At 40.7% G+C, this 26,656-nt stretch overlaps 2 protein-coding genes across 2 annotated transcripts; one reads left to right on the top strand and one right to left on the bottom strand.

The window, feature by feature from the left end:
- Nucleotides 1–1,152: 1,152 nt before the first annotated feature.
- Nucleotides 1,153–11,670, bottom strand: LOC146389988 (atrial natriuretic peptide receptor 1). Its single transcript, XM_084923073.1, has 23 exons — nucleotides 11,491–11,670; nucleotides 11,193–11,304; nucleotides 10,880–11,012; nucleotides 10,657–10,789; nucleotides 10,022–10,126; nucleotides 8,627–8,729; nucleotides 8,232–8,377; nucleotides 8,077–8,149; nucleotides 7,622–7,766; nucleotides 6,289–6,375; nucleotides 6,059–6,202; nucleotides 5,758–5,879; nucleotides 5,298–5,436; nucleotides 5,074–5,122; nucleotides 4,880–4,981; nucleotides 3,845–3,964; nucleotides 3,583–3,676; nucleotides 3,304–3,391; nucleotides 2,995–3,134; nucleotides 2,392–2,544; nucleotides 2,211–2,309; nucleotides 1,996–2,087; nucleotides 1,153–1,908 (listed from the first exon to the last, which is right to left on the bottom strand). The coding sequence occupies exons 1-23, from the start codon at nucleotides 11,524–11,526 to the stop codon at nucleotides 1,717–1,719; spliced, it is 2,607 nt and encodes an 868-aa protein (XP_084779199.1). The 5' UTR covers nucleotides 11,527–11,670; the 3' UTR covers nucleotides 1,153–1,716.
- Nucleotides 11,671–13,423: 1,753 nt separating this feature from the next.
- Nucleotides 13,424–26,393, top strand: LOC146389987 (nephronectin-like). The gene is made up of 13 exons (XM_084923072.1): nucleotides 13,424–14,034; nucleotides 14,896–14,996; nucleotides 15,652–15,744; nucleotides 17,484–17,603; nucleotides 17,843–17,962; nucleotides 18,045–18,179; nucleotides 19,090–19,164; nucleotides 21,163–21,681; nucleotides 24,234–24,317; nucleotides 24,482–24,580; nucleotides 24,713–24,899; nucleotides 24,972–25,056; nucleotides 25,143–26,393. The coding sequence occupies exons 1-13, from the start codon at nucleotides 13,967–13,969 to the stop codon at nucleotides 25,227–25,229; spliced, it is 1,773 nt and encodes a 590-aa protein (XP_084779198.1). The 5' UTR covers nucleotides 13,424–13,966; the 3' UTR covers nucleotides 25,230–26,393.
- The last annotated feature ends 263 nt before the right edge of the window (nucleotides 26,394–26,656 follow it).

Raw genomic sequence — 26,656 nt, 5'->3', positions numbered from 1 at the left:
ATCGATTATAAAAACCCACCCCTACTCTCCACCTATATTTTTGGCCAAAATAAAAATTATTTCTGAACAAAGCCACAAAACCCAACAGCTGTGAGATAAAATGCAGTTTGTCACTTTATGTCTGTAGACATGAGAGTCTGGAAGTGGGAAGTCCTCCTCTCTCGACTCCTCATCTATTCTCCCTCAGAGCCTCTTCTTCTTCATGTCCGCCAGTTGTCATGTCAGCCATCTTTGACACAAAAAAGTAAACAGACCACATCGCCTCCATCTCTTTAAGTCTTCCATCTGCTCAACAACGTGACATGAATATTCACACAGAACATTCGTGACAAAAGGTGCTGATTAACCAGCCGGTGTGAAGTGTCTGAGTATGAAACTAACTGGGAGGAGAAAGAAATGGATGGAATAATATAATTGGTTTGATTTTATTAATGCCTTTAGAGAAAAACCTCTGTGTTGGTTTATTGTTGAGTATTTCATGGATATCACCATTTTAACTGTTGACCTATTTTATTTTGAAATATTACACAAATGCTATAAAAACTAAAACTAAACTATAATTATGTTCACTCCAGTATGTTTATAGGCTGACTTTTGTGTCTATTTCTATTTCTATTATTCCAAGTGTTTTACAGAAAAAAAATAGGAGAAAAAAAAAAATCTAAGATTTGATTAAAAAAATAAAACTGAAACAGGCAAACAGGACAAAACATAAAACCAACATGGCCACATGTTAAATGTTCATGAAAAACAGGCGCTAAAGAAAACACTGGCAAGTACCACCAAAAGTCTTTGAAGTCAAAATGTCTGAAGTGCTTTTCAGGTTTGAAATCACAGAGTCCCTGTTTTTCATGAAGCATATGCAGTGTTTGAGATCATGAATGGAACTTTACAAAAAGAGCTGGTTTTGTAAACCTCGTGCCATGATTGCGAAAGCCCCAGCGAGTCTATTGCAGATTGTCTTTGATTGTGTTTGAATCTGTGTGACTGTGATTTGAAGCTAAACAGTGACCTAGTAAGGTCCATAAAACGAGTAACTGCAGTCTAGACACAAAAGAGTTCAAGAACTTCCTCCAGCAGTTCTTTAAATTATGACAGGGTTGCTCTAGTCTCACAAGAGGGACTGAATATATTAAAAGAATATGCAGAAACTTCAGCGAAACTTCCCGTGAACACAGGATGTATTTATTCAGCATTAATGTCAGTTTGAGTTTTTGTGCACAGTCCAACAAACAACACAAACTAATAGCAGTAAAATATACATGCAGTATTCTGAACTGCAGTATTCTGCCTTTCACTTGTAAACAAATTTAAGACAAAATATCGAAGAAGAAACAAAGTAACTCGTTGGTTCAGACCAGGTGCTGTCTTCATCTAAAAGCATCCCTGGTGTCACATTAAAATTCTATACATAAACTTTTCATCATCATAGTCGACTAATGGGAAAGTGCTTCTTCACAAAAACATAATAACAGCGTAGAATATAGTAAAACATAAACTATCAGGCGAAGATTTGACTGGAGTGAAAAACATAGCAGATGGCAAAATTTAGACTAAGATTATTCTGTTTTTCAGCTTCGTTGAACATTCCTCGGTGGATTAATGAGATCCACCGGGTGACCATACATGTGAAATGTAGCACACAACACAGTAATGCATTCTTCTTAGGCTAACAGTGAGGACATCACAACAAAAGATAAATCCACAGTTTGCGGTTCAGGCTGGGTCCAGGAGAAGATCGTCATTCAGATACCCCGGTATTGATGAATACAGCTCTTGCTTCTTCTCTGCTTCCTCTTCTGTCTCCGTGGTGATGAGTTTGGCTGTCTTTGGGTCTGCAATGATGTCCTTGGAGACCAGAGAAGTCTTCTTCCCTTCCAACCAGTAAGTAACCATGTCACCTTTACCCTGAAAGAAATTAATCAGGTCCAGAGTGTTAACTGGGCAGCTCCCAGTTTTACCTGAACTGGACTCCAATGGGAGTGTACAGCTCACCTTGACCTGAAGTGTTCCCCTGCACTCCAACACGTAGCCACCAATCTCTTCCAGTAGGTAAAATACACTGGAGCTGCACTGGATCTTCAGGGCTGCAAAAATGGAACATACCAGCTTGTTTCACCCCAAGAAGAAGAAAGTTAAGTCTGTGTCCAGTAACCAGCATTTGTTCCAGTAATAATTAGTCATACTCTTATTAGGTCCCGCAGTCTTACCAACGCTTGTTGACTCCATCCTCGATGCTGTGTTCACTGTATCTCCAAACAGGCAGTAACGAGGCATCTTTGTCCCAACCACCCCTGCCACCACTGGACCTAAGAGGACTCAGAAGAGTCACGGGTGGAAAAATGATTTAACAAAAATTTTTTAATTACAGTGGCTCAGTAGCTTGTATACCGGAGTGTATCCCAGCCCGTATCTGCAGCTGAGTGTTGGGTTTATGGGGGATCCTGAAAGTGCGACAGACGCCCACCAGATCCAGAGCCATGCTGGCGATCTCTGAGGCGTGGAGTATCCCGTTCTCCTGTGGAACACCAGAGACCACCATATCTACACAAAAACAAACAAACAAACAAAAAACAACAATCAAGTAAAAAGTTTTCACAGGACACTATAGAGTCCTATGAAAAACCAAGTACACCTTTATTGCTTCCACTTATGAGCAAGTGGGTAAGAAGGAGCCAGATGCTGCTAACATAAGAGAGCAACATCCCAGAAAATTAACCACGAGGTCGGACCAAGGTCAGTTTTGAGAGAAATTAACAAAACCGAAAGAGAGTCAAAGATAGAGTCAGAGATCTTTGACCGATAGAGTCAAAGATGTAGATCTTTGACTCTACCGGCTTCAGTTAGCATTTTAAATCTTTTAGTTCATGGCAGTACAATTAGAAAAAAGACCAAACAAGTGTGGCTTGTTTGGAAAGGCTGCCCGGAGATGAGCTATATCTTTATATAGCTATATCTTTAGAGTAGCTACATATTACCATGTGTGTCACTCACATGCGTCTCCGATGGTTTCTACCTTGTAGACATCGTAATTGTCAATGATGTCATCGAAAGTTGTGTAGAGCTTGTTAAGGAAGTCCACGACCTGGTAAGGAGTGCTGCTGCTGGACAGCTGGGTGAAGCCCACTATATCACTACGCAAACACACACATACCATCCTTTATTATGGTGGCTGTAAAAATATAGAAAAGTAGAATAGAATCCAGTAGAAATTTATTTAGCTCATGTGGTTGCTACAAACCAGCATTATTAGCCTCATCTGACTAAAGACCCCACAGGTTTTCAACTCTAGTCTATCTTTACCTGAAGAAGACGGTGGCACTGACATAGCTCTGAGCTTGGGAGGGTTTTCCCTGACGGAGGTCATCAGCAACCTGTTTGGGAAGCATACCTGAACCACAAACATACAAATGTCAGTAAAAGGCGAGTTTTAACTGGTCAGAGATATAGAGAATTGTATCATCTGCATACAAATAAATGTTTTCCGGATGAAAATGTGTGTAATAAATGTGAAACAGAATCATCCTACTAACCTAGTAACACATTAGTATGTGTGTGTGTCTATGTGTTTGTGGGTCATACTGTATAGCAGCCTATCAGTTTTCTGTTTCTCATGCATCAGATCCTGAGTCCGCTCAGCCACCAACACCTCCAGATGTTTGCTGTATTTCTCCATCTGAAACAGAGACAAAAGAAAAAAGCTTTACATATACAGTATATAGCATTGATATAATTTAACATATGATATTACATGAGAACATGGTACAATGCACAGTTTGTTACTATAGTAATAACATATAATGATTATTGTACTGTCCACTGTATTGACAGAGTTTGTTTTTACCAGGTTCATCATCATGTCCACTGGGCTGGTTTTGATGGGGTTAATTCGATGCACAAACTTCTTGATCTGTTCAAAGGTAGGTCTGTGGGTAGGGTTATGAGAGCGACATCGCCGAATCAGCTACGGAAACACAGGTGGGTCAAAACAGCAGAACAGCCGAGATGGAATATTCAGTCATCGAGGATCATTCAAAGAAGAAAACATAATTTAAACAAAACATCAACTAGTTCAAGTATACACGACCACAATTGCAAGGAACACCTGACAGCTGTCAGCTACAGACATCCTTCACCCAGTCAAGTTAAAACATTAACTTGACTGTTCTTCAGAAGTCCAAATCACTCGTTTCAGGTGAAAGTAAATTTAGTGTTTAACCTGGAAAGCAAGGTTTTAGAGTATAAAGGAGTAGTGTAGAGGCACAGAATCCATGGTGTTTTAAGTCTGATGTGACGTTTCTGCATTCTGTGATAATTTGGGGTACTTTATCATCCCTGGTCTTGGTGGTGGTTCATCCACATGTTTTATCAAAGTCAGCACAGCCCTCTACCAGGAGATTTTAGAACTCTTCATACTTCAGTTTGGTGACAATATTTATGTACATGCAGATTTCCTCTTCCGAGAGGACTTAACACTTCCCACTACCAAATAGTTAATAAATTGTTTGGTGTTGCCAGAACTACTACCAAACAGTTTGCTAACCATTTTATGACTATGCTTATTTGGGGAGCTAACTCACCTAACCTCAACCTGACAGATTCTACAGGTCGCTGACAGAAGAAAGATGAGGAAGTTGAAGCTGAGGTGCCACAAGCTGATCACCTTCATGGTACGAATACTGATGCAGTAATTTGTGTTAAAAGAACTACAACTAAGTTCTGAGTATATAAATGAACACATTTTTTCCTACAAAAGTATGCTTATAACAACCTAGCATACGAACACTACAAATTTTTATTTATTTTATTAATGATAGCACATTTCATACAGCCTGCTTTCAACCATTTCATAACAGTCAGTTTAAAGGGAATGGCATACCTCTACATAGTCAGCGGGACAGGGGCAGGTGTTGTCAGCTTTACTGGAGATCAATTCAGGAAGAGGAGGACACCAGGAACACTCGAGGTTTGACTCCTCTGCCTGTAAACCAAAGCATTTCACGAATTTTACTGAGGGAGACCATGAAAGCTGCACAGTTACAGTGAAGTGAAAGGACACTCAGACTGACTTACAGGGACCGGATCACTGCGAGTTGCAATCTCCAGCAGGATGATGGAATAACTGGGAAATTTACATACAGAGAGTATCAACTGATCTATATTTATTTATCACATTGTGGAGACTGAGCTAAAACTACAGTTTTGCTTTGGTTTAGGGTAAAGGTGAGGGAGGCAGATGGAAGTCTTCGGGGAACTGAGGTGAGTAAGTGAAGGAAATTTAAAGTTAACTCTGTGACCTGAACACGTCTCCTGCCAGCGTTGGCTCCGTGTTAGAGTCCTGAAACTCAGGCGGCAAGTACACTTCCAAGAGCCTCTGCTGATAGGTGGAAAGAGGCTCCGCCCCATTGCCCGTGCGGTAGGTTCTCAGACCGTAATCTAATTGGAGATTATATGTAAATAAAAACAATTGTAGATATATAATCAAAAATTTTGCTGCATTCTGGATTATTTTTCAGATCAATTTTAGGATGACAAAAATTAGGTTTAATTAAAATGACAATAAAAAATGGAGATTAGAACAATTCAGAAAGAGATTTCAGTTATAGAAAATGATCTTCACTAAATTAGGAATAAAGCAAACGTTCACTTTCAAAGCTAGTTTATATCTGGTAAGTTTAACAAGTATTTACTGGGTTTTTTTATTTACATGTATAGTTTTAATACTTTTAGGAACATTCTTTCTGCACGCTCAGACACCTGTTATTTTGCAGACCCATCGGTCGTCTAAGACACAGTTTAGAGAATTCAGTCGGCCGTGACAGATCTTGTGTTGGTGCAGGTACGACATCCCTCTGGCGATGTCTGTGGCGAAGGAAAACCTGGCAGGCACAAACAGTCATGCATCTAAACAGACCTTATGAGAACCCCAAATAAATTGGAAATGTGTGTGACCAATTAACTTACAAAGACAAACACTTTATGTGTAGTCGCCTTATGCCTTAATTACCTCAAGATGTCATTGTACCATAAGTAAGAGTCTGTGTGATTATCTGAGTACCTGAATCCCCAGTTAAGTGGGATCTCCTCGTTAAGAAGGACATCGTTAAGGCTTCCTTTTGGGCAGTACTCTGTCACTATGGCAACATTTGGCACCTCAACACAGCCACCGATAAACTTACACAGGTTGGGGTGATCAAGCTCCCTGGAGACAAACATAAAGACAGAAAGTCAGACTAACATGCTGTGTATTTGCAGTATGAAGGGGATAAGTTTGTATTTGCATCTTACCTGACTTGCTTGACTTCCTGTCTGATGGTTTTGGACAGAGAGAACGTCTTTGTGTGAATCCTTTTGATAGCCACGGTGCGCCCATCACTGGAAAACAAAGTGGCTTTTAACATACATTTCCAAATAATATACCAGGAAGCTGGAGACATATCTATTGCAGATAGGCATGGATGGTGCTATAACCAGTGTGTGACACAGAAGTGGCAAAAGACAACTTGTGGCTTGTGGCTTTGACAAACAAAAATCTTGACCTCTGGGAATCAGGAAAAGATACTTGAAACTGGCCCTGGTGGCCTATCAAAGTATCCGAAATAGCACAGTACAGTTTTATATAAAGACAGACAGGTGGTTACTAGGGGTGCAACAATACTTGTATTTGTATTGAACCGTTCGATACAGTGCTTTCGGTTCGGTACGCATATGTATCGAACAATACAAAAGTTTTAATTTGTTTTATCAAATTTAATCGAGCGCGGATCCACTGAGCGCAGCGCAAGCTAGTGAGACTGAAGCTAACCTCGTTGCAACATGGCAACTGCCTCAACGCTACCCGAAATTGAGCCTCCCCCACCCTCATTCGGATCTGGCGTTTGGAACTATTTTGGTTTTCATGTGAAGCATGACCCTGATGGACAAAAGTAAAACAGTATGTCGGATGTGCCACGCAATGCTCAATTGGTGGGAACTAGTGTGTTAGTGCAGTTAGCTTGTTAACGTGTTGACGCCGTCCAGCCCCAACCACGGGGCGATCCGTGGTAACTTGTTAACGGAGATTTGCCGCGTTATGGCGTTAATGTCATTTTAACGAGATTAACGCTGACAGCACTAGTGGGAACACAATGAATATGACTGCACATTTACACCGACGACATCTTAGTGCAAAGACAAGTGGAAGCAGACAAAAACAACAAGCACGCATGCTACAAACTTTACCCGAGTCATTTAGACAGCCGTTAGCACATGATTCTCCTTATGGGGAGCTGATATGTTTAATATGCTGCTGAGAATATAGCCCAGAAGAAGCGTATAGTATAGCTTTTATTTTGGAAAGAGCCATTTCTCTGTAATAAACTCTCTTTTCCAAAGATGAGGGATTTCTCGATCAGACAGATTAATTTTTTTATTATTTTGTTGTTTCAGCAACATTAAATTTAAAAACGGTACTTTTGAGGTAAAATATATATTTATAATTTTAATAAATGACAAATTAAAAAGGCATGAACATTTTTTTGTATCGAAAAAATATCGAACTGTGATGCCAAAGTATCAAACCGAACCGAACCGTGAATTTTGTGTATTGTTGCACCCCTAGTGGTTACATAGGTAGGCGTACTATATGCCGGTGCAGGTGAACATTGTTTTTCGGGTTCCCAGTTGTCCTGTACAGGTGCTTAGCGCTGATACACAGCTAGTATGACTGTCATTGTTCCCCACTGGTACACTCATTATGCTGCCCATGGTCATATGCCCCTCTTGATCTGCAGAGAAAAACAGAGTTAAGTTTTAGATTTCCTTCATGTACATAAAATGTATACAAATTTACAGATGTGGGTCCATTTCAAATCATTCTAAATCAGTGCTGTTAATTAAGTTTTTTTTGTGGTGCTTTGTGTCCTGCTCTGCACTGTAATGTTTTAGATCTGGTTCATACTCTTTTTGCAGTAATATCTCTCTTGTGCAACTTGAGACTATTTTCGCTGTCACTTTTAGGCAATTCCAGCATACACTCAGAGCCTTTCAGTACTTACTAAGCTACTATCAGAGTTTTATGTAGACTGTTAAAAGGACCTTGTTTTATTGTAGAGAAGTCGATGATCCAGCTTTCGTCCCACAACATTTTCTGTTTCTGGTACCTTAGCCACTACAAGAGACAGATTTATTTATTTATTTTTAACTGGCAGACTTTTTTTTGAGCATATGTGTTTTGTTGTGTGAGTCCTTACCACAGCAGTCATTATGAAGGAGAGGCAGAGCAGACTGAGTGGCAGACCGATGGCAATCTTCGTGGAAGGGGACATAGGGCATTCACCACAGTCAGCTGGACAGGTGGAACAAAACTCCACCTCCTCACAGACACCATCACCACAGACTTCAAGGGTGAAATTTAAAGATGAAATTGTGACTTATTTACTTTTTTATGGCAACACTATGTTTGGGGTTGACTGACTGCTGGAACCATATGACATCTTTGCTACTGGGTTATCAGTATAATCTCTGTCATCAGTGGCCAAAAAATGTTCACATAACAATGACAATATGATCTAATACAGAAGCTTTTGTGCACTTCTTGTTGCACTTCTTATAGTCAAGTCAGGATTTTGAGAGGGGAAAAACATACCCACAGCAGGCAACACGGTGGTTTTGGCCTCCAGGGCAACCTGCATGGTACCGACCCGAATGTGAGCGATGAGTGAGTTTAAGCCAGGATGAAGCAGAACCACCTACAAATCAACATGTTAGATTAACTGGCTGTAGACAAAACATCAGCAAAGAATCAGAATGTGAGTATTTAATAGTAACTGAATGTAGCATCTGCATACAATTATATTATTTTGTCATTGGGACAGATTATAATCTTGTAGTATTGCCCTACTTTGAATGAAATAGGTTTGTCTGTACAGAAGCATATGTTACATCTTTTTTCTGCTTAATGTTCTGTATTTAAAGAAACTTGGGCTCCACTTGGGCTCTAGTAACCAGTACAAAAGGCTTCATTTCTGAAGAGACTAGGTCCTAGACTTGAAATAACAGTCAAACCAGAAATTTTGAAAACTGTAAAAGATGCTTTTTGGACAGCTTCCTCTTTTGCAGAAACAATGTAGGGTGTAAATACTAGAATTAAGGAAGAAGAACACTGTCTGTATAAAACAATGGAATAAAAAAGAATAGCAAAATACAGAATTATTCCTTCACTTGAAATGACAGCATGAGGGAAAAGGTTAATTATTCAATGGCTCTGGCGCTAGTGATCCTGTGATACACTCTTTGTGCTTAAACCAGACAGTTATCATTCCTGCTGAGTTATGCATCAACCTAAATTGCTAAATGCAACCAATGAGATGACCTGTAGGTCCAGTAAGTGTATTAGTATGTTCCTAAAATGTTAGTTTTCCTATTTTAAGTTTTTGTTTCATTGAGAAACTGCTGCACTTTTGAAGACCTCAGTGACCTCATTGCTGGATATGCCCAATCGTGTGTTGTGTATGGATTAATGTAAACTATTTTAAACAATTATTTAGGCTTAATGTTCACTATTACACTTCCATCCAGCCATTTTCTACCGATTATCCAGGTTAGGATTGTGGGGACAGCAGTCTGAGCAGAAAAGCCCAGGTTTCCAGCAAATCCTGGATCTGCCCTGGTGCCTCCTCCTGATAGGACATAACTGGAATACCTCACCTAGGAGGCATCCAGGGGGCATCCTAGACAGATGCCCAAACTGGGTGAACTGGCTCCTTCCAATGTGGCTCTACTCTTATTCTTTTAATTAATTGACCTAAATCCATTTAATCAGTGGTGGAGTTATATTTATTTAGTTTGCCTTGGACCCAGTCACATTAGCTGTTTTCCAGTCTTTGTACTTCTCTCATGTATGACGAGAAAGTGTATTAATATATTCCCAAAATGTTAGTTTTCCTATTTTACCTTTTTGTTTCATTGAGAAACTGCTGCACTTTTGAAGAGGAACTATGTAAGATATGGACTTATTGAGATAAACTGGCATGTGTGTTACCTTCGCGGTCCAGTTGGTCTGGGTCATCTTCCCAGAGGTCGAGACGGTATGTGTGAAGATTTTTCCATCATCAGGAATCCAGGGGCCACAAATGCTCTCTGTTGTCTGTTAGTGAGGAAAAAACAGAAAACTTTATTTTTATGAGAGAGCTTTTTATCTGTTTACTTATCTGTCAGACATTACATAGATGGACTACATCTAGAAAGTAGATCTGGGAAAAGTAAACTGATCCTAAGGTGTCTTAGACCTGCAGTTTCTCACCACTAGGGTGACTACTTTGGGTAGAAAATAAGTGAATTTGTCAAGAAGTCTATTAGAAAATGATCCCACTGCTTATGTAATCTGTGACCTCATTAAACACTAGTCTGGTTTATTTATGGCCTCTGTTGCGAGTTTAAAGTTTAACTGAAATCAGCATAATTTAGTAAATTATGGTCCCAATTTTGAGTTAAACTGTGTAAACAGTTTAAGTTTTGGAGCTGACCAACCTTGGGATTAACCTGTATCTCCATAATACTCTATTGTGTGAGGATTGGTGACAAAATTTGCCAAACTACGTTTTGCAACTGGATTTTGGAGTTCTCTGTGGATTGTGTTACAGAGAGGAGTGATGAAGACAAGAAGAAGCAGTGCACCATGTATCCCAGCGGGCAGGAGTGGATGTTAGCGTGGTGAATGCAGCAGTTCTCGCCATTTGCATCTTTCCAGTTGGCCGGACATTCGTGATGTTCACAGAACCTCCGAGCTGATTCAGCGTCTTCTATGTCACTGAACACACAGACAAAGCAGACCAGTTTATCTAGTTTATTTTGTTCAGTCTAAAATTATTCTGCTTTATACCCAGTTTAACCAGTTTACCTTTGAGTGAAGACGCGGTTTTGGACGGCCCAGTGGTAGAAAGAGTCCTGGGCGGTCACCGAGTATATGACACTGAATACCTCACCACTCTTTATCAACTCTGGAGGACGAAGAACCCAAGCCATCTCCAGACCTGGACAAGAGCCACAGGATAATAGACAGACAGAGATTTTAGACCGCAATCTTTAAAATAAATAATTTCAGACTTCACTGGGGAGCTGTAATACTTGTTATTTAATCTCGAGACCAACCAAAATCTCTCTTCAAGACCTACGGTTAATGATTGTATTGTAACTGCCGTCTGTTTTCTCACCTCCACAGTCGATCATGTTGTACTCGTTGGGCCTGTCCAGAGGCCAACAGTCGTACTCGCTGTTGTCCAAATCGTGCCAGCAAAACACCAGACCAACACCACAAACAGACACCTGGAAACAACACGACACGTGTTCAATGACCAAAATTACACCACAAATAAAAAAGGAAAAAGCATCCAGAGAATCATCCGAGGTGCTCACATGATTAAAAACTATGGACCTGAGCTCATTCCCTTGAATTTAAATACATTAAACTTTAGGCCTGTAAAAAAAGGTGTTTCATATATGATGTCTTACCCAGAACAGAAACCAAAGTCTTTGTTGTTTCTTCATACTGTTGCTGTTGAAAGACAGACAGGTGGACAGGATGGAGACAGGTAGGAAGACTGACTGAGAGTCTCGGACATCTGCAGCTTCTGAGCTGCTCGCTCGCTGTGGAGTCAGAGCTGATGGAGCAGTGGTAGGTAGAGCGAGGCAGGAGACACTAGAGAGAGAGAAAGAGAGATTGGATTCTGTATTTCTCCCGTGCGCTGTCAAAGCTGAATTCAATGTTTTACATAGAGATGGCTACACTTCACTGCCCTCTGGTGGTGGCTGCTGTTACTGCACTGATCTTTAAACATTTACTATTAACTCAGTTGAGTTTTTCCCTCTCTACATTTTTAATTCTCTACCGATCAAGGCTTTAAAGAATTAAGAAATATTGTATTGTTATTCACTATGCAAACCCAGTTTTCTATGTGTGGTCTTTTGGAGTTTTTTAGATATTTTTTTTTATATTTAAAAGACAAATTCTTTTTCAAACTTCTTGCAGGTTTTTTTTAAAGAGTCAATATGCGCTGACTTCACTTGCTTTATTTACTTTGTAATGATGGATTAAAGCAAAAAAAACAAAAAAACTTGTCAGTTACAGTTTAACCCTGTAAGGCAGCGGTGTCAAACATTTAGCCCACAGGAAGTAAACCAGCCCACTGGATGGATCTTTTGAACTGTTAAGATATTGTGACAGACTTTACCCATGATCTGCTGCACCACACTGCAGGGATCTGTGCTGATGGCTCTCCTTGGGTTGTTTCCAGTACTGAATGTGGAAACAGTCAGACATATTGATGACTTTGCATTTAATTTTAGATTGTAGGAAATATTTAAAGATGCTTTTCACAAACCAACCAAGATGTTTGCATAAAGGTTATCTCAGTTTTTTTTTTTTACTGGTCTAGCCGAAAGCAGACCAAAACTGGTCTGTATGCAGCTGATGGTCCACAGTGAATTCGACCCCCTTGGTTGAAGGTTTATGACTTATTGTTAGTGTTCAGGATGTTACTCTAAAAAATTAATGCTACATTCCTTTCCTTATGTAATTACTCAATAGTTTTCCCACTCTTGTCCATCTGAGCAATACAAATTAAAGTGTCCTTATGTCTACTCCAAAGAGGTTACAGACCTCTGTGTCCTACCTGTACACAAGCTGAAATCTGCTGATTGTAGCACTAAATAGCTTTTTTTCTTTCTATCTGCTCATCATACAGACAACTGAGGAAACTTTGTAACATACATAACGGCATATTTGTAGCTAATGTAATTACTGATGTTAACACACACACACACGCACACACATATAAAGCTCGCTGTAGCTCTGGTATTTTAGGTTCCTATATAACTCACAGATTTTACAAAGACTGTAATCTCCAAAAGAAAACAACAAACCAGCCAGCTCCTGACAGCTGTGCCAGCTAATTGTAAACATGAACCACATCCTTAATTATCACTAATGAGGTCATTTAACTTCAAATATAACTATTATAAAATTGCCATACTTTCATTGAGTTATCCCTTTGTTTTTATTTATCCATGAACACATATACGAGGGTCATAAACGGCAAACTATATATTCTTATCAGAATTTAAACATCTATGTTAATATCTTAAATATTTATATAGAGTAACACAGTGTCAACCGTATTTTATTTATTCCATATTGCCTAAATTATTTTTACAGCAGTTAAAATAACACTGTTATTATTGTTCTTGTTGTTATTACTAGTACTACCGTCAATAATAATAGTAGTAGCGACAGCAGTGAGAAAAAAGTATCAGTAATTATTTATTAACATTGTAACTTTGGTCGCGCCTGACTGCCTAAGAACATGACGTCATAGGGGAACAGCTTCATGAAGTGAAAGGCTCTGATTGGTGCAAGATGTTCATGAAAACGGACGTGAATGAATAACCCCACGCGCCTACGGTCCATCTGTGTTTATGCATCAACAGAGAGCGCGTGGGGGGTTAAAGAAACAAATCCGTCTTCGTGTTAACGACTCTAAACTTCCTGCTCGCGCGCTGTCTGAATGTCTGTCGGGTTATTCCCCGGCACGCGACTCCACACAGTCCAATTCAAGCGCGCGAGGACACTCTCCCGGCTCTCTTTCTCTCGCGCCTGCTCGCGCGCAGGGCAGTGAGAAGCGCAATGATTTAGCGGCTTTTAATTCATTTTTCTCACATTTAGCATCGCAGCTGTGTTATTCTACATGTCGTTTTTGATCTATTTTTATGTTTTACTCACTGGATTCAGCGGCTTTTTGCACTTTTGTCGAGCCTTTTTTTTTTTTTTAACCAACTGCATGTTTTGAATGTCTAGGGTTTTTTTTTTTTTTTACGCACTGTGTAAGTTTGCACGGGTACCGGTTCCCTGCCGAAATCCGAGATATTTGGAGCGAGCTGCTTGACTAACCCGGGCCGTGCTAGTGTTAGTGTCCCGGGTTAAAACCGCAGGATGTTGACCATAGTTCTCCTGTCTTGCTTCTGTTTGTGGACACGGGGCCAGCGCTTGGACCACGACAGGTCAGGAATTTCTTTTTCGTTTCAGCTGGTTAAGCTTTTTTAAGGCAATTTCATTGAAAACATGTTTTAAAAATAAATGTAAATAGATAATTCTAAATAATCTTGCTCACAATGATACATTTCAACTGTCTGGTGCTTTTCAGTGACAGTCACAGTAACGCACACCTGTGCAAAACACGAGCGTCTTCTTCCTCTCTGCATGGTCTTGTTTCTAATTAAAGGGTTTGGCTCAGAAGCAGTGCTGAAGAAAAGGCAAACAAGTCAAACACTTTAAAGTCTGTGCAATTAAAGAACATTTTAACTAAAAGACAGCAACTAAAACCGTGAATTCATTTCTAAGGGGAGAGACCTGGGAAGAAAGGAAGAAGAAAATCCAGAGTTAAAAAATAACTAGCAATGAATGATGATGGGAACACTGAGGAGGACATGATGAAGAGGGGAAAGTATGTGGAGGGAGTGGAAAAAAGGCACGCACAGCACCCTCCCCTCCTCTATGGCTGATATATTTCATGTTCAGACAGGCACCAGGAAACAGGAGATGTCAATAACACACACACACACACACACTCTCTCTCTCTCTCTCTCTCTCTCTCTCTCTCTCTCTCTCTCCAGCCGGTCTCAACTAGTACAGGCGACATAAAAAAGTCATGGAGCCACAGAGTAGTTTTTTAAAGCCTCAAGTCATATTTCTCCCTCAGATTGTTTCTGTGTCTTTTCTTGTTGTCCTAACAGTTCATTGGATTTCTGTTCATCCACAGGGTCACATGACCCCGTGCAGGCAGCAACACCCCCCCACAACGCCCCAATCCTAACAACATGATATGATCCTCAAACATGCTGTGTGTTCATGTGTGTTTGCAGCTGGGCGGACCAGGCCACGTTGTCCCGTGGACTCTGTCGCTATGGAAACAGCGTGGAGTGCTGCTGGGGCTGGAAACAGTTGGACTGGGGGGGATGTGAACGTAAGGACACACATTTATACTTCCTTTCAGTGAAGTCAGTCTAAAATCCTCCCTAACCAACTGATCGGCCAGTGGACTTTCCTTTCAACCTACTTAATGCAACTGCTGGTAGCTGTTAAAGACACAGACTGTATATAGAAGAAGGCAGTAGATACAGTGATGTCACTTGTAGTTTTTTTTTTTAACCTGCATATTTTTAAGCTTCAGTTTTAGCTTTTATGACCAGGCATTTGTTGGTTTGTGAGGTCAGATATGACGGTATTTCAACCCTAGGGTTCAGTGATCAGCTGTCAGCTAATGCTAGCAAGCTAGCATCCCCAGCAAAACCAGCATGTTGGTTAGAGAAATTTTACATTTGTTTCAATGGGGGACCACAGTCAGACTGGTGATGGAAACCAGTCAACAAATAAACTGGACTGTGTTGACTGATGGTTCTTTGTTAAACCAGCAGCTGCTTGGAAGGAAGGAAATCAGCTTTAACTGTGTTTTTGTGAATCTGTTCAGGGTTTAAACACTGAAGGAGCAGCTGCAGAGACCGGAGTGTGTTATTTCATTTAGGACTGAAAACTGATCTGCAGCCAGTCAGCCTGACATATGTTTGTACATGATTCAGTGTATGTTAACACCCTCTCTCTGTGTGTGTGTGTGTGTGCAGCTCACTGCCAGCAGGGCTGTAAACATGGAGAGTGTGTGAGACCAGACCAGTGCAAATGTCACCCAGGATACACGGGAAAGGCGTGTAACCAAGGTATGTCTTTTTACTCAGCACAGAGTACACCAGGTTCAGACGTACCTATTCAAACTGCACCAACTTCTCTATTTTTATGCATTTGTAATTAAATGGAGGTGTTACATTTAGATATGAGTGATGCACAGATGCTGTGTTGCTGTTAATAAGGAATATCACATTTTTTTAAACTGGCCATGCCATACCATGGCAGAGATAGATACTGTGGTGCTTTCGATCATGGCCCGTTTCTATCCTCCATCATTCTGATAAAAATGTCTCATCTCACCTTCATGTTTTTGAATTTAACCAGTGTTTTGCACCTTGTTGTGAAGCCTTTGCCTTTAGTCATTCATTCATGTTTGTTTGGTGGTTGTGAATGTTGGAGGTATAGTGGTTAGCATAGCTGCCTTCCAAGCAGTTGATGTCAGTCAACTGGGTAAAAATGGCTGTGATTCCTGAGCACTTTTGTTAAACCCATTTGAATTAAAGCCGGAAGTCTGTACTTCAGTCACATCTTGCTAGTGTGATTTTTGCTGGTGTGTGTGGGTACAGAGAAGAAAGTACGAAAGCTGTGTCTTTGTCCAACAAATTGGACCTAATTGTATGTTAATATATATGCATGTTAAAACTTGACTGTGGATCTGCTTCTAAATTAACCTCAGTGCATGAGCAGTGCAGCAGTGAACCTCACAGGTGTGTTTCTAAATTAAGATAGATATAAAACTGCCTTTTAATAACCTGACAGAATAGGAGATAGCTCATAAAGTTAGCTCACAAAGTGAGAACTCTTCAGCACATCTGCAGGGAGCTGGTCCAGATGTGGACTCCTGGTTTCACAGAGATCAGATTGCCCATCATGCATCTGTTTTGCCTCAACAAAACAGATGCATTCCTGTCATGTTTGTTTGACCTGCAAGGGCGTGTTTTACCTGAAGACCCCCAAAACACACAAACACACTCTAACTACTGTTTCTAATCTTAGGCCTACTCCACCCACACACACAGTGTTAATGTCCTGATTAGAGGCTTCATTATGACTCATATCCTGACCATAAAACAGCATCTGGAGACCCCCCCAGAGACACTCTGTCACACAGCGTGTGTGTTTGGACTTCTGTCTGTCTTTGAGAGGACACTCACTGAGAGACCTCAAAAAGCCCTTTGAAGCCATGACGACCGTCCTGCTTATGATGGTTTCAGTCCTGAGTTTATCTAAACTCAGATGTTTCTCCAACACTTCAGAGCACACCGCTCTGTCTTCCTTTCATTTAGATAACTTAACCCTTTAACACACAAAATTGCAAAATTATAAAATAATTCTCTTCTTTCAGGAACCATTTCAGTTTTCTCTCGAGCCCAAAATGTGAAGCGCACATGGCAAAATCTATTTGGAGCTGATTTTCCTCTGTGCTGCCACGATAAATCAACTGTCAGCATAAAGCCCGTCTTCTCTCCTTTCCAAAGATGATTCAAGTTTGTCTGTAGCACAAATGGAAATTTAAAGAGCGCTTGTAAAATGGCCCTGCTACTGAGCCTGTGGTAATAAAGGGTTAAACCAGGTGTTTACCTGAGGAGTGGGTGATTTGTTCCACCTGGAATGCACTTTTTGTCTCAGAGCAAGAGTTGTTTTTACAAACACACACTTATTTAAAATGCTCAGGGCTTAAGGTCAAAGGTTAATCCCGCAGGCTGACAAGATGAGTGAAAACAGGGAGGAGTTTTATGTTTAATACCCCCTCTGTGTGTGTGAGTTTCAGATCTGAACGAGTGTGGCGTGAAGCCTCGGCCCTGCAAACACCGCTGCATGAACACGCCAGGCAGCTACAAGTGTTACTGCGTGGACGGGTACGCGCTGCAGCCGGACGGCAGCTGCAGGAGTGAGTTACTCATCGAGCATTCGATTCCCTTTCGCAGAAGTATTTATGCACATGTTCAGTGTGAGCTATAAGCTAAAACACAGTGCAGTCACCAGCTTTATGAGGTCTACTTGTTTTTCTTGTGCAGAGTGTTTTATGAGTTGTCTCTTAGTAAAGGCAAACATTATAATCCTTTTTGTCCTGTTTATTTTTCTCTGTGAGTCATACTTTGATTTTTTTCGGTGTCTGTACACTCGCAGATGCCCAAACCTGTTACCATGCCAACTGCCAGTATGGCTGTGAGGTGATCAAAGGGGCAGTGCGATGCACCTGTCCATCGCCAGGGTTACGCCTGGGTCCAGACAGACGCACCTGCGTCGGTATGTTAGCTTGCTTTTTTAAATTCCTGGATGAAGAAGTGCAGGATCATCTTTCGTCCTCCACCTTTTTCTTTCTGTTTAGACATCGACGAGTGTTTCTTGGGTGGAGCCGTGTGTCCTCGTCGCAGGAAGTGCGTGAACACTTTCGGGAGCTTCATCTGTAAATGTCACCAGGGCTTCAGACTCGTGTACATCAACGGGCGGTACACCTGTATCGGTGAGGCTAAAACCCTGGAGATTAAAGTAAAATAAAATAAAATATGATTTTACAGAGCTTTCATTTCTTCTTATACATAAATATGTCTTAACTATTCACAAAACTCCCTTCTAAGTCACTGTGGCTGTACATAGACTCTTTAGCATTTTAGCCACTGCCCTGCTGTTTTAATTAATTAATTAATTAATTAATTAATTTTTTGGGGGGAAGTGACCATATTTGGACAAGAAGGTGAAGTTTTAACTTATCAGTTAATGCTAGCGTATTTGGTTTGCAAGCAGCATCACAAGACTGTATGGGTGCATCACACCTATCTAACTATCTAACCCATAGTTAGATAGGTTTACTGCAATTAACTTCACAGCAGCCATATTAGCGGTCAGACAATTACATGTAAAATGTTCCGATATGCTAACAGCATAATATCACAAACATGCCACAGGTCCAGTTCAGGGGCTCTAGTTACCTGAGGTGGAGCCTAGCAGACAGCTAGCAGCGACATCTGCCTGTTTCGAATGATCTATAAAGACCAAAATGGTTTTTGTTTTTTGTAGCAGGCTGTAAACATGTTTAGTTTGCTGTGAAGTTGGCCAGTTTGACATCTGAGTCTGTGGGGACTGACTGAGTTTGGGGGGCCCTCAAGTGGACATTAGAGGGACTGCAGTCTATCAATTCCATGCTGGCTTTATTTTTTAGTTCTGGAGGTTGCTGCTTGTTTTAATGGAATGTTTTATCTGCTGTTTTAGCCATAAAAATATGCTTTGTTAGGTGAATACATTTTTTCAGACTGATTTCTGGTGTTGTAAATAACTTATTCTTCAGACTTAATCAGAATGAAGTTTAATTTGTTAGAAGTTAAAAGAAAAAAGAAAAGAAGGCGCTTCTTCATCATTTCTCTCTTTGTTACCAGATAAGGACACTCGTCCGTTCTGCTCTCTGAATCCATCGTCTCCAAAGTGCAAGTGTAAAGACGGCAGCTGCAAAGGTAAAAACAGCTCTTTATCATAAACACCTCTCCATCTCTTAAAAGGTTAGGTTAGGGTTTATTCTTTAGACTTTTCTTGTTGTTTCAAATAAAAAGAGAAATCTGTCGAGTACATTCTTAAGTTGTATGTTGCATTTCACACAATCATATAATCAGCACGGTACAATAAAATGATGGAAAAAAGTTTAGATCTGTTGATTCAGTAGTGTCCTAGACCTTCCTTCAGTCTCTGTCTTCTGACTCTTTTATTGCTACTCAGGACAGATGAGAGGCAGGTGTTGGTGAACTGCAGGCACCAGTCAGACACATTTCAATGATAAATTCTGCTTCAAAGTCTGAGCTGAACTTCAGCTTTGCTTCTGTAAATTTCCCTACCAAAAACACAAAACTTTAAAAAAGGTGTTGAGCATATAATTAGCTCCACTTTGGGCTGAAACAACATAATGAACACTGGCTTTGTCATATCTTCACACACTGCTTCTGGTTTAGATTTAAATAAATAATGACACAGTGCAATATGCCATGTGAATTTTTTCCTTTGAGGTTGGATTTCATAATCTTTTATAGTATTATGTTTTAATTAGTGCTGTCAAAACTAACGCGTTAAAGCAAATTAATCCGCCATCACGGTCAACGCGATTAAAATTTTTAACGTAATTAACGCATCTGGAGCACAGAATGACTCAAAATCCCTGAAATATTTCAGCTAACACATTTCAGGCAGTTTGTCCAAGTAGAGTTACCTTTGCACATTCGCAAATAGGCAGTTGATCTGGTAGTGACGGGCAGCTGAACCAATCAACTCAATATAGAAGATGATAATGATTTCTCAATGGGAAATTTGAGTATTAAAAAATAACAAGACGGAACAGTCGACCGACATAAAGCATTATGCACATTGTGCCAGAAGGAATTTTCTTTTCACCGAAGCACTTTGAGCTTAAAATTTCACATTGACACAAAGCATACATTAGTCTGGGATGGTGCTAGGAATTTGGCTAATGCGTCACCCAGCTTGCGACAAACCACTCACGGAGCAGGGGACTCAGTAAGTTTACCTCGGACATATTGACTGAAACAATGCCATGTGGATTGCAACAAACTGCAGACCTATTAATATCAATGAGAACACGCTCTTTACATAGCTTTGGTTCCTCATTTCAAGGACTTGAAGTGCCTCGCCAAGAGTGACAGAGAGAGAGTGGATAAATGTTTACAGAGTTTTTTGTTAACGTGAATGTTCAAGCTGTTCAATAAACATGTTAAGTGCGTATATTTTCCCTTTTTCTTGAGTCTGTTTGCTCATGCAAAATGAAATGCGATTAATATAGAATAAAAATGAATGATATTTAATCGTGACTAATCAATATTAATCCACAGTAACCCAGTGATGAATCTGATTCAATATTTTAATTGTTTGACAACAGTAATATATATTATATATTAGTGTACACTTACCTATTAGTATATAGGTTTTTAAAAAAGTTGTATTTCACAGGAGAGAACCTGTGTTAAAAGATATAAGTTAAAACTATTTAAATTCTCTCTGAAATGCTGTCATTGGACTAACATCACACAAAGTCTAAATATGATGTCTTAGCAGACAAACAATAGACAGACAAACAGATTATATAATATAAAGTTGGGTCTGAGAACAGCCTGTGTAGATCAACAGCATGGAAACATGAAGGAAACCTGAATCTCTTTCTCTTCTTTACAGCTGATGGGAAGATTAAATTCACTTCTTTACGTCCCAGCACACTAGTTCTTGTTCTAGTTGTTTTATTGGTCTTATGCCTCTTGTGTATCAGTTAATGGCACACAATTTATCCAGACTGTACAAATATCGCCTAACAACCACTCATTTTTCACCTGCCTGTCCTCCCTGAGGTTTACACTGTTTTTAAGCACGTCAGCAGTTCCCCTGACTGCAAGTTTTGTTTTTGGCCTCAAACTCTGAGGCAGCAGTAAAGTTCACTTTCTTTGTTTTACTCATAGCCATCCCCAAAGTGACGGTAGAACCGCAGAGACCAAAAACTACAACTCCCATGACCTCCACCATCATCACTACCGCTACATCTCCTCCAACCACCACAACTACTCCCATCCCAACAACCTCCCTGTCTACATCCACTGATGTTATGACCACCACTCCAACACCTATAACTGATACCACTGCTACACCAGTTACTGCCACTACTGTGACAACAACAACACTTGCTGCTACTACTACTACAACTGAAATGGATACGACAACTCCCACAACGCCTCCTCCGTCCACCACTTCTGCTATTACTACTCCTAGTACAACAACAAATGTTACTACCATCACTGCAAGTTCAACTACACCCACCACTCTGCTAACTACAACCCAGACGACACCTTCTTCTCCTCCTCCTCCAACAACAACAACACCAGCAATCACTACAGTGCTGCCGAGTACCTCGCTGCAAACCACCACGGTGAACAACAAGATCAACAAAGACGTGACACAAAAGCAGCGAGGAGACGTGCACAGTAAGGACACACAAACACAGCACACATCCACGGACCCTCCGAGTATGAGCTCGCCCAATCACACTGTTGCTAGCTTAATTAATTGGGAAGAAGTCGCTCTTGTTGCTGTGTTTCATTATGGCCAGGTACAAAGTTAATGTTATAAAATGTTTGCTGTGAAATGTTAGCTTCATGTATCAAATACTTTTATTTTTAAAGCCAGTTCATCAACTTTCAGGACATTTTTTCAAACACTGAAATCATCAGTTTCTCAAAAACTGTTAAGTCTGAACTTTTCACGGACCCCAACGTAAAAGTGACTCAGTGTCTGTAATTTGGGACAGATGCGGATGCAGGTCTGAATGTTGACCAGTAAAAATAGAAAAAGAAAAAAGAAAGTCCACTCCGAGTCGGGGATGAGTTCCTGCCCCAAGTGGAGGAGTTCAAGTATCTCGGGGTCTTGTTCGTGAGTGATGGGAGAAGGGAGCCGGAGATCGACAGACGGATTGGTGCTGCGGCTGCAGTGATGCGGACGCTGCACCGGTCCGTCGTGGTGAAGAGGGAGCTGAGTGTAACAGCAAAGCTCTTAATTTACCGGTCGATCTACGTCCCTACCCTCACCTACGGCCATGAGCTGTGGGTAATGACCGAAAGAACGAGATCGCGGATACAAGTGGCGGAAATGAGCTTCCTCCGAAGGGTGGCTGGCCTCTCCCTTAGAGATAGGGTGAGAAGTTCAGACATCCGGGAGGGGCTCAGAGTAGAGCCGCTGCTCCTCCACATCGAAAGGAGCCAGAGTAGGTGATTCGGGCATCTGACAAGGATGCCCCCTGGGTGAGGTGTTCTGGGCATGTCCCACCGGGAGGAGGCCCCGGGGCAGACCCAGGACATGCTGGAGAGATTATATCTCTCGGCTGGCCTGGGAACGCCTTGGTGTTCCCCCGGATAAGCTGGAGGAGATGGCTGGGGAGAGGGAGGTCTGGGCTTCTCTGTTTAGGCTGCTGACCCTGCGACCCGGCCTCGGATAAAGCGGAAGAAGATGGATGGATGGATGGATGGAAAAGAAAGTCCAACACTTGTGTAAATTCTAATATTAACCTCCTAGGACCTGGCGTCCACATATGTGGACATCACATTATTATTGATTTAGTTATTTAGACTAAAATACTCAATTTTGGTGTACAGGGGCCTGATATCCACCTACGAGGACATTATACTGCTACTGTTCTATCAAAATTTTAAACGAATATCCTCATATGTGGCTCTTATTTTTCTTAAAAACAAAAATAAGGTTGAAAAAAAATCTGGTAATTCTTGGCCTCAATATGCCCAAATATCAAAGAGAAATTAAAAATGCATGTCGTGGAAGAGTTCGGGTCTTAGGAGGTTAAAGCAGAAAGAAAAAACTAATTAAATTAGTTGGTGTGTTGTTGAATTTCACAGTAATGTCAAATGAAACACTTAGAGTACTTTTTAACATGAAATACTTGATTACAAAAATAAAGAAATTTCTATTTTCGTTTGACTTTAATGCTCGATTGAGAAGATGTAACAAAGTAAAAAATATCAAAAACAGTCAAAAACGAAAGAAGGTCAAGCAGAAGATAAAATAGCGTTAAAGCTAACCTTCATGTTTCAGTATGTTTGGTCTACTTAAAGTTTTACAATGCTTCACACTGCCAGTTAGAGCTTCAGCAGCTCCACCAAGATCATGGTGGATGTGAAGCCTCCTCTCAAAACGCAAAAATTAGCTACCTAATATGAGAAACAAAAAATTAAGAAGATCCAGACTATAATCAAGGGAAATAATCTGGCAGTAAGATGATTACACTTGGTAAGATTTCTTAAAATAAGATATTTTTTTTTTAAACGTGAGAAATATCTTAAAGGAAGTGCTGAAACACTCCTTCCAAAAAAATTCAAAACTAGCCTGTCAATGCTTCTTTCTCATTTTGAGAGAAAATATCTTGAAAAAAGATGATTCTTCTAAGGCACACAGTGAAGTCGAACCCAGGATGGTGTTGCTGTGAGGCAGTAGTGCTAATCACTGCTACAGTATTCTTACCTGTGAGTTAAAGTTTGAACAAAAAAAGTCTACGTTTGTAAATCGTTACTGGGAGGTCTTGAAGTAAGATTTTTGTCTGATTGCGTTGTTACTAAGCCAAAATAATTCAAAGAAGTGACTTAGATTGATGTCTTCCACTTAAAAATTCATGAAAATAAACAAAGATAGAAAAATGAAACCAGTTTTTGCATGCTAATCTAGACTTTAAATTTTTTTTTAGGATATGTAAGAAAGTAAAAACTGCAAACTTTGGACTTCAGTCTGGTTTTCACATGTGTGTATACAAAGCCTGCGTGTCGGTTGAAGAGGACTAACATTGATTTTTCTCTTTTAAAAATTTCAGTAATTAGTTTATATATGTGCTGGTGTGTTTGCTTTTGTTGGTTTATAGACTGAATGTCTTTGATGGGCGGTTAGAAGCATTTTAAATACTGAATATCAGCATGAACCAAATAATACATTTAGGATAAACTGATCGTTTACTTATTTGTGTGTGTGTGCTCTGCAGTCCCTCGACATCCCGGTCACAACCACGTGTGGGAGTTTGACATCGAGCTGGGAAACATCGCGGAAGATGCCAGAGACGATCCTGGTAAGCACCGGTTACACTGCGTGATAAAGGAGGTTAATATTCATATTTTTAAAAAAGCAGACACATCTCATTTCCCTGTTTAAAAGAGGAGATTACAGGGTCATATCAAACTTCCCCCAGCTGGTGACTTTAGTAGCATTCCTGTTTCCCTTCTTTGATCGTAGAGGTCGGGGAGCTCCGTTGCAGCTTCAATCACAGACTCTGTGACTGGATGTCTGACAGTGAGGGAGATCTACACTGGGAGACGGTTCAAAATCGTGCAGGTAACACACACATACACACACACACACGTTTTCATGTCATAGTAAGGATGTCTGATTGACATGATGCGTTCCCAGTGAAAAGTAGAATTAGTTTCAATTCAGTTTCTGCTCTGATGATCGTATGTGTCTCAGGTGGGTGGTACCTATCTGTCCCCGAGCTGAAGGTGGGACAGACAAGCATCCGTGGTGCTCGACTGGCCATCCAGGTAGTCCCTTCCTGGAGCCATGGCGACCTGTGTCTCTCCTTCTCCCATTGGTTGACGGGGCATCACGTGGGTGTGCTGCAGCTGTTCGTCAGGAAAAAGGGACGAGACCAAAGGTACTCGAGTCAAAGTGCCACGACTGTTAACTCCTGCTGGAGTCGCCTCAGTAACACTTTTTGCTGCTGCAGGTATGGCCCCGCCCTCTGGAGTAGGACAGGTGGGCACGGTTGGAGACACACGCATGTTACCTTGACAACACACTCTCTGGACAGGGTGAGGCAGACGTACATGACCCAAATTTGTTGCTGAGCTGAGTTTGTGAAGCTGATGATGACGGATGTGTGTGTGTGTGTGTGCAGGTGCTGCTCAAGGCCGAGCGGAGGATTGGACGAAGAGGACAGATCGCTGTTGACGATGTCACTTTGAGACGGGGGCCGTGTCGATGACACCAAATATAGACCTTCAGGTCACATGATTTAAAGGACCAATGTTGCTGCAATCCCAGCATCAGGATTTCTGCCCCCTCAGAGGAAGAGGAAGTTATGTGGGTTTGTGGTGAAGCCACAGCAGCAGTGCTTCAGTTTAAATTTTGGCGGATTGATGTGTTTGTGCTGCGTGACAGTAGAAGTTCCTGTTTATGAGCCGGACTGAAGATTTGGAAACACTCAGAATTCATTTTGGAAAGGTTTCAGATTTACTTTAACTGTTTACTTTATATGTTAATGAGTGCAAAGATTTATTATCATTAATTATCATTTATAATCAATGTAGTAAAAGTAACATATCTTTACAAAGATTTACAATTTCACAACCCCTCTTAGTTTTTTCAGGTCAACCCTGTGTATATGTGGTTGCTACATACATCAAAGTACTTTTTATCACCCAGTTGCACAAACATTCATGCAAGTCCTTTCTTCTTAACTTGCTGATTTTACACAGCTGGTCAGTGGCTGTGTTTGTTAGTGGCTTTTAAAAAAATTATAGCTGATAGAGTAAACCAAACAGTAAGTTAATGTGTCACAAGGAGAAAGCTTCTTCTTCAGAAGTCAGAAACAGTGCACATAAAGATGACAGACATTTTTTCATTCAGAGGTTAAAGCCCCACCCAGGCAATCCTACAGATTGGTTGCCAGGCATTAGCAACCAGTGGTTGTGTCTTCCCAACTGTGTATATACCCCAGCTGTTTGGTAGCAGATCCCCACGGTTGCTTGCAGTTTGTCTGTTCACAACTTCCAGCAACCACTCATCAACCATGCACATTTTCCCATAGCAACTGGCTGTTGCTGAGGGGTTGTCGCCCAGTCTCTGGACCTGTGTCAGTGAGTTTAATCTGAACCGATCACCTATGGAAATGTTTCTTAAAGTCTCTGGTTGAGTATTTTTTTCATTGCTGCAGAGAAATTTAAACTAAATGTAGACAAACTGGTTGCTTCAACATGTTGACGAGCATTTAAAAAAATAAATAAATAAAAAGAGATAACTTGTTCAGGCATTCAGGTTTTTAATAAAACACTGATTTGCACAAGGATTTCGATTCATAGAAATACTGCAGTGAGAGTGTAATAAATATTTAGGTCCATATTTTTTTGTTTCACTGTAACGTTGTAATAAACTTTATCGATCACATAAATCATGAGTAAGAAATCATTCTAAATCTTCTGTGTTGGGAGACAGATGCAACTTCACATGCAGGAAGAGAGGATGAGGAGGGCAGGGATTTGCCTGGTGAGCATCTGCTTCAGAGGGCGCACACAAAGAGATGGGTGGAGCAGCCAGAAAGCTGATTGCTACTTTCCTGTTAGATCAGCAGATTTATTGGTTTATAGACACGTGACTGTGGAGAGTGAAACCTGTCGTTAATCTCTAAGCCTG

The sequence above is a fragment of the Perissodus microlepis genome, chromosome 3 (genome assembly GCF_051167445.1).
Source record: "Perissodus microlepis isolate ML-2025 ecotype Zambia chromosome 3, ASM5116744v1, whole genome shotgun sequence".
Lineage (NCBI taxonomy): Eukaryota > Metazoa > Chordata > Actinopteri > Cichliformes > Cichlidae > Perissodus > Perissodus microlepis.
The sequence above is the reverse complement of the archived record's forward strand: the minus strand, read 5'-3'. Positions and strand labels throughout refer to the sequence as shown.

Coding starts and splice junctions, on each gene's coding strand:
- LOC146389988 (XM_084923073.1), bottom strand. CDS start 11,526: ATGAAGAAACAACAAAGACTTTGGTTTCTGTTCTGG. Junction 8,150..8,231: donor CCTTCATAATGACTGCTGTG/GTAAGGACTCAC, acceptor TGTCTCTTGTAG/TGGCTAAGGTACCAGAAACA. Junction 3,135..3,303: donor AGTGCCACCGTCTTCTTCAG/GTAAAGATAGAC, acceptor GTGTTTGCGTAG/TGATATAGTGGGCTTCACCC.
- LOC146389987 (XM_084923072.1), top strand. CDS start 13,967: ATGTTGACCATAGTTCTCCTGTCTTGCTTCTGTTTGTGGACACGGGGC. Junction 14,035..14,895: donor CAGCGCTTGGACCACGACAG/GTCAGGAATTTC, acceptor GTGTGTTTGCAG/CTGGGCGGACCAGGCCACGT. Junction 21,682..24,233: donor GCAGCGAGGAGACGTGCACA/GTAAGGACACAC, acceptor TGTGCTCTGCAG/TCCCTCGACATCCCGGTCAC.